General features: G+C 39.6%; 1 protein-coding gene across 1 annotated transcript in view; it reads right to left on the bottom strand.

The window, feature by feature from the left end:
* Positions 1–8369, bottom strand: part of LOC102830317 (RB-associated KRAB zinc finger protein-like) — an 18627-nt gene that overhangs the window by 9332 nt on the left and 926 nt on the right. The window contains exon 4 of the mRNA XM_006859865.1: positions 6847–6904. Coding sequence (XP_006859927.1) covers positions 6847–6904 — 58 coding nt within the window. The remainder of the gene's footprint in view (positions 1–6846; positions 6905–8369) is intronic.

Below are 8369 nucleotides of genomic sequence, written 5' to 3'. Positions count from 1 at the left end.
TATATAAGAATATAACCCTGGTGCAGCACACCTTTCCTAATTTTAAACCATTCTGTGTTCCCTTGTTCGGTTTGAACAACTGCCTCTTGGTCTATATACAGGTTCCTCATGAGCACAGTTAAGTGTTCTGGAATACTCATTCTCCACAATGTTGTCCATAACTTGTCACAATTCACATATTGAAAGCCTTTGCATAGTCAATAGAGCACAGGTAAACATCTTTCTGGGATTCACTGACATCAGCAATGATATCCCTTGTTCCACATCCTCTTCTAATTCAGCTTTGAACTTCTGGAAGTTCTCTGTCAATGTATGGTTGCAACCATTTTTTTTATTATCTTTAGCAAAAATTTACTTGTGTGGGATATTAAAGATATTGTCCAATGATTTCCACATTCTGTTGGGTCACCTTTCTTTGGAACGGGCACAAATATGGATCTCTTCCAGTCAATTAGCCAGGTAGTTGTCTTCCAAATTTCTTGGCATAGAACAGGGAGTGCTTTCAGGGCGGCATCAGTTTGTTGAAAGATTTCAATTTGGATTCATAGGGACCCTCTGTAGGGTTTCTGAAGCTGTAAATTGTTATGGTAGCAAAAAGACTCATCTTTCGCCCATGGAGAGGCTGGTGGGTTTGAACAGCCAACCTTGTAGTTAGGAGCCCAGTTTTTATCCTTCAGTACCACCAGGTTTTAGGCTGGCACTTACAAAAATGCAAAAACCCATTCTTTGAGAAAGTCAACTGAAGTTGATAAACCTCAAGCCAAACTGATCAAGAAAAAAAAAAAAAGGCACAAATTTCAAAAATCAGTAATGAGAAAAATGACTTCACTATAGTCTACAGGTATTAAAATAACAATATTATTCCAATATTATGCCAATAAATTTGTCAGCATAGATACCTTTGAAAAACAGGAATAAAGTACACACAAGAAGAAAACAAAAACCTGAAAAATTCCTATTAAATAGATTGAATGTGTAGTTAAACTCCTTTTCATAAAGAAAACTCCAGGTTCAGATTACTTCACTGGTGAAATATCCCAAAAATTTAAGGAAGATATAATATGAAATCTCTACAAAATGTTCCAGAAAGTTGAAATGAACTACTTCTTAATTATGAGGCCAGCATTACTCAGTCATCAAAGTCAGACAAAGACATTTGAAGAAAACTGCACACCAATACCCTTTATGAACTAAACCCATCAATAAGTTGAAACCAACAATAAATTGAAAGGACGATACATCATGAAACGTGGGAACTCCTAGAAATGCACGGTTGGTTAATTAATACATCATAATAACCAACTGAGACATAACAATTATATGATCAATCTCAAAAGAAACAGGTAATGCATTTGACAAAATCCAATATCGATCTCACATAAACTCTTTCAGGTATTTGCAACCTGATATTAACACAACCTGTGAAATACCTATACCATATTTGATGGTGAAGGGTTGAATGCTTGACCTCTAATAAGCTCAGGAACAAGCCATAGGTGGCCGCTCTTACCACTGAAGTTCAACATTATACTGGAGGTTCTGGCCAGTCCAATAAAGCAAGATTAAAAGACATCCAGACTGTAAAGGAAAAGCTAAAACTGTCTTTACAAGGAGACAACATAATCATTTACACAGAAAATCTGATTATAAAAACATCATTGCTGGTTACCTAATTGCAGGGGGTCGAGGTAGGCGGCAATAGAGGCACAAAGTGACTGGCTTTCAAATTCTCAAGAGCAAATTTAGTTTCAGAGTGTGCAGGGGAAGGCAGAATTCCCACTGAATAGTTTTCATCTTGTCTAGATGGGTCTGGTGAAAGGAGATGGGGATAAGATTCTTATGATTCAATAGTGAGTAACTGTTATCATGACTGATGACAACTGTCAGAATTGTAAAGGTAGAAGTTTTGTAACAAAAATGAGGGAGTAGTTAATCTTACAGTCCAGAAACAGAGGACCCTAAGACCATCAAGGGCGAAGAGCACAAGCCAAATGTGGGACTGTATCCAGAGATGCAGTGACACCAGAGATGGAGGCAGAGACGAGGACATGGAGAGAGGGAGCAGCTGAGGACTCTAGACTCATGGAAAGAGAGGAACTGAGTGCTGGTGTCCAGGAGGCAGGCTTGTAGCATGTGCCCTTTGGTTGGTTGTTTGAATGATTATATATTCCTGAGTGTTTCTGTGTACATTAAAAAACAAAACAAAAAAACCACAAAGGGAACAGAAGCAAACACTGCTAAATGATGAGGTATGGAAGGCACTGCAATCATTGCAATGAAATGAAATACGCTCAATTCACAATAAAGACTTTAAAAAAATAAAAAGCCATTGCCATTGAGTCAATTCCAGCTCATAGTGACCCACTATAATAGAGGGCAGACTGTTCCATAGCGTTTCCAAGGCTGTAAATCTTTACGGAAGCAAAGGGCCACATCTTTCTCCTGGGGAGCACTTGGTGGGCTTGAACTGCCAACAAACTGGTTAGCAGCCATGTACTTTACCAGTATGCTACCAGGGTTTCTTAGAAAATCTGATGGTGGTGGTGGTGACTGTGTGCCATCGAGTCGGCTCTGACTTATAACAACCCTATATAGAGTTTCCAAGGCTATAAATTTTCATGGAAACAGAAAGTCTCATCTTTCTCTTGAGAAGTGCCTGGAAGATTTGAACTGCTGACAATATGGTTAGCAGCCCAACTTATAACCCAAAGGCTGCTAGAATTATAAAAAAGTAAGTTAAGCAAAATTGCTGAATATAACAGCAATTCACAAGAAAATTAATAAACAAATGCACAAAAGAAACACTTCACCAAAGAAAATATGCAAGTTAAAATCACAATGAAATACTATTGCTGTTACCTGCCACTGAGTCAATATGGTTCATGGCGACCCTAGCACAATGGAACAAAACACGGTCCTGTCCTATGCCATCTCCATGAACAGTTGCAGATCAGACTTTTGATTCACAGGGTTTTGACTGGTTGATTTTAGGAAGCAGAATGCTAGGCTTTTCTTCTTAGCCCATCTTAGTCTGTAAGCTCCACTAACACCTGTTCAGCACCATAATCATAGCAGCATGCAAACCTCCACTGACAGAAGGGTGGTGGCTATGCACCAGGTACACTGACTACTGACTAGGAATTGAACCCAGGTCTCCTGCATGAAAGGCAAAAATAACAAGTGTCATTTTTACACAGAGTAAACAGGGATGGGCAACTTGGACACTGGCTACCCAAAGTTGTTGTTGTTGTTAAGTGCCATCGAGTCCATTCCAACCCACAGCGACCCTGTACAAGGTTTCCAAGGCTGTAAATCTTTACAGGAGCAGAAAGCCTCATCTGTCTCCTGCGGAACGGCTGGTAGTTCCAAACTGCTGACCTTGAGATTAGTATCGTGTGCTACCAGAGCTCCTATCAATGGACTACTACTCAGTAATAAAAAGTATTGTAGTCATTCTAACAAGTAAAAGGAATAAACTATTGAAACACATAACATGGATGAATCTCAAAATAATTATGCTGAGTAAAAAAAGTCAGACTAGGAAATAGGATGGAAGGATTATAAAACATTGGGCAGGGGAGGGGAGATACATTCAGTATCTTGACTGGAATTACGTTTTAATGCGTCAAAACCATGCCAAAACATCTCAAACTGTACTTAAACTATGTATGGTTTATTGTATGACAATTTTATATCAAGTAAACAGCAAAACAAGGCCAAAATATTTTATACCAAAAAAGAAAAAAGATGGCGGTACGCAAAACAACTCCAAAGCACTCAACTTGAAACAACAGTAAGGAAAGTGATCGATTTTAACCTATGGATGATGAGTGGAAGGATGGATCAAAGTATGGGAGGGAGAAGAGAGGAAAGGAAGGAAGGTGAATGGATATGAAACAGCTGTTGTTGTTAAATACTCTCGAGTCTGTTCCAAAACATAGTGACCCTACATAGGGTTTCAACTACAGACACCTTGTAGTTAGCATTATAGTGACACACCAGGACTTCTGGATATGAGATGAAGAGAAAGAATTTCCTTACAGTGAAATGCTAAAATACAAGGAATGAAAGAGGTAGGAAATTCTGATTTTGAAACCATTATAGGGAGGGGTAGTGTTTGACAGAGAACAAGATACTGACACAACCTCATGTTACTTAAAAGCAAAAGGCAAAATCCTGAGTATTTATATAAGTGAAGAAACCAAACAACACCTTAATCAATCAAAATGAATATTACCTTTAAAGGGGAAGAAAGCCTCATGTGCTTCCAGATATAATTATTCTGGAATAATTACTAATTAGTCATTTAGTATTCCAGTCCCAAATTCACTATCTAAGGAGGAAACACCAGGGGAATCAAAATTAAAGGACTTCTACACGGCACATAACAACAACAAATAAAATAATTGGCCTGCATTCTTAAATATTATAATGGCATGGAAGAACTATACCACACAAAACAGACTTTAAGAACAGAAAGCTCTATGCAATCCTGAATTCTCTGCCAGAAATAAAAACACTACTATGAAGGAAATTACTGGAAAAAATGGGAAAATAAACTCTGTAGTATCTAAGTGTGTTATATCAAACTTCCTGAGCTGGATGACTATGCTATGGGTATGTAAGAGAACTGTCTCAATTTTAGGATGAACAATCAGAAGCATTCTAGGGTAAAGTTCATGACGTACCACATATTTAAATAGTTCAGGATTAAAAAAAAAAAAATGTACGAGAGGGCTTCAAAACGTTCATGGGGAGATTCCATTATCTTTTAATTCTATTTCCCATGGAGTTTTTGAAGTTCCCTCATATACGCATAGAGAAACAACAACAAAACAAAACTGGATAATGTTAAAAATTGTCGTATTAGGGAATAGGAATACGAGTTTCTTGTATAACACTTGCAACGTTTTTTATGAATTAGAAATTATTTCAAAATAAAACACTGAATTAAAGAAATGCAGAAACCCTATACAGAGTCGCTATGGGTCGGAACCCAACTCGACAGCACTTAACAACAACACCACCAAATAAACAGAGGATGTTTCAAAAGGACTCAGAAACCAACTTAATGGGATACCTCCCTGGCCAAAAAAGGAAACCATTTAAAGAATGGAAAAAATAACAAGTGCAGTGTACATACTAAGACATTTGACAAATGTTTAAACATCTGAGTTCAAAATGAGAACAAAAAAGAAAAGAAATGCTGGTCAGAAGCCTACTCAATATTTTGAAAACTGTTTCTTATATGAACCACATTAACAGAATGGGTAATAGAAGTTTCTCTTTAGAAATCTATTCAAGCATGCATGTGAAGGAGAAATGGTAAACTTAGCACATCACTCAAAAATCCATGCTACTGTATCAATAAACATTACAAATGGAGAAAAATGGAAGCTGTCAACGATTTCACTCTACTTGGATAAACAATCAATGCCCATAGCAGTAGCAGTGAAGAAATCAATAGATGCGTGCTTTGCAGTAGGCAAATTTGCTACAAAAGACCTATTTAAAGTTTTAAAAAGCAAACTGAGGATTAATTAAGGTGCACCTGACCCAAGCCTTGGTCTTTTCAAATACCTCAGTTACATATGACAAAGGAAGACAGAGGAACTGCTGCATTTGAACTGTGGTGTTGGCAAAGAATATCGAATACCCATGTAATGCCAGAAGAACCACAAATGGGTCTTAAAAGGAATCCAACCAGAAAGCACTTAGAAGGGAGGGTAGTGAGACTTTGGCTCATTTACTTTGGACAGAACATCAGGAAAGACCAGTCACTAGAAAAGGGCATCCTGTTTGGTCAAGTGGAGGGTCAGCAAATATAGGAGCAACAATGGACGTAAACAAACCAAAAATTTCAAACATGGTATAGGATAGGCAGGATTATATGTGCCAGGAAAGAAGATCACAAATCTGTCTTGAAAGAAACGCAGGCAGAATGTCCCTTAGAAGTGAGGATGGGAGAGAGACTGTGTCTCAACAGTATTTTGGATATGTTGCCAGGAGGGACCAGTCCCTGGAGAACATCATGCTTGGTAAAGTGGAGGGTCAGCAAAAAAGAGGAAGATTTTAAAAGAGACAGATTGACAAAGAGACTGCAACAAAGGGTTCAAACCTAGCAACTGTGAGATGACGCAGGACCAAGCAGTGTTCCGTTCTAGTATACACAGGGCCTCTATTAGTTAGAACTGACCTGATGATACAGAACAACATCTGCATGCGACAGCTGGACACTGGATAAGGAAGACTGAAGAACTGTATGGTAGTGTTGGTGAAGAACATTGACTATTTCATGACTGCCAAAAGAACAAACAAATCTGTCTTAGATAAGTATAGCCACAGGCTCCTCAGAAGCCAGGATGGTGAGGTTTCATTCCCTTTACTTTGGCCATGCCATCAGGAGGGACCAGTCCCTGGGGATGGGCATCATGCGTGGTAAAGTAGAGGGCCAGCAAAAAAGAGGAAGACCCTTGAAGAGAGCTAGTTTAACACTGGCTGCAACAATAGGCTTAAGCATTGCAATGATTGAAGGACTGTGAGGGTAGCACAGGGCTGGGCAGTGTTTCATTCTGTTGTACAGGAGAACCAACCCTACAGCACCTAACGACAACAGCGTGACGACCGAACACATCATTTATATTTGGAACTGAACTTCAATAGGCTGAAACCAGGATAACGGCGCCACATGTGAACCTGGAGGATGCTGAGTGCTGACCTACCAATCTAACTGTATTTGCACAATCGTGTCTTTTATTTCTACGTTTTAATGAGTGAATCCTGATTTGTCCCTAAAATGCATCACAAAACAAAGTGAGAAGCATAGAAATGAACAGGAAAACTCACCTGGGATTTGTTCATTTTCGGCTGCTCTTGAAAAGTCTTGAGAACTATAATGATGACACTAGAGGTGAAAAAGCAAGCAAGTGAAGCGTGATTTGGCATGCTTAGTTAGGCAGGACTCTTCCACCAAAGAACCACCACATATTGTACTATAAAATAACCACCTCGTAATACACTACGCTACCGGGATTCCTTTTTGAAAACCTAGATAAGAGCTAAAAGGGTGAGCTGGAGGAAGCATATCTGAATGCTTTTAATTTCGACATAGATTATGTGGCAATTAGACAAGTTTGATTCCATGGATGAATAAAAACATCGCCTTCTTTTTTTTTTTTTTAAATACTGTGTCATTGTTGAATAAAAGGTGCAAATGATTTCTCCTGTTACACTGTACACACATTTCCTTACTATCTCTTTGAATTGCTGAAAACCAAAGAATCCTCAAGAATTGAGCATGGCAGTAGGTGTGCCAGAGTTGGTTCCAACTCACAGTGACCCTCATAGGGTTTCCAAGGCTGTAAATCTTTCTAGGAGCAGAAAACCTCATCTGTCTCCCATGAGGCGAATGGTGGAGTAGAACTACGGGCCTTGCAGTTAGCAAGCCAGCTTCTATCCACTATCCTATGGAAACGTCTTAGAATTGAGCATATGAGTTCTCAAAAATAGGATCAATGTGCATAAAGGCGTGGTTTTATCTTTTAAGACTTCTACTAAATTTGATTGCCACTGCACATTGTTGTTACTACTAAGTGTCATAGAATCTGTTTTGACTCATAGCAACCCTCATAGTATAGGGTTCCGAGGCAGTAAATCTTCACAGGAGCAGAAACCCTCATCTTTCTCCTGTGGAGCGGCTGGTAAGCTCGAACCACCAACCTTGTGGTTTGCGGTCCAGTGCTTATGCTACGGAGGCAACACATATATTATTACTTTATTAAGAAAATTGGAATAACATGCATACAACACAAACTGGAAGAGGAGTCCTATATTCTACTATAACCCTGTGACAAGTCACCCACCTTCCCAGGGCCAGTTTCTTCCATCAGATAAGGCACCATGAGATTATTACCCTTGTAGATTCTGCACCGTGTGTACTGTCTGGGTATCTGTGCAGTGAAAACAGTTTGCTCTCAGATACTGAGAGGCTGGAACTTCAAACCCAACCAACAGCACAGGGGAAGAAAGGTCTGGTGATCAGCTTCTGTAAAGATTACATCCCTATGGAGCCTGTCTCCTCTGGTAACATGGGATCATCATGAGTCAGAACTAACTGCGGGGTAAACGGGTCTTGTTGTGTTTCAGGTATTGTGGGATTCTCCAAGGGCAGAACTGAGGGAGAATGGCATAAGCTTGGAGACGGGAAGGGAGGTGACGATGGGCATTTAGAGACGCATTTGGAAATCTGGAGGGTTGAAGAGGGTGGAGGGAGGAGTGAGATGTGACCCCCTTCTCCCCCAGTAAACCCTGTCCTCACGAATCTTTCCACACAGGGCCCATTCCGAGGCAGTTTTGCCCCCCCGCCCCCC

Source organism: Chrysochloris asiatica, unplaced genomic scaffold (genome assembly GCF_000296735.1).
Source record: "Chrysochloris asiatica unplaced genomic scaffold, ChrAsi1.0 scaffold00034, whole genome shotgun sequence".
NCBI lineage: Eukaryota > Metazoa > Chordata > Mammalia > Afrosoricida > Chrysochloridae > Chrysochloris > Chrysochloris asiatica.
The sequence above is the reverse complement of the archived record's forward strand: the minus strand, read 5'-3'. Positions and strand labels throughout refer to the sequence as shown.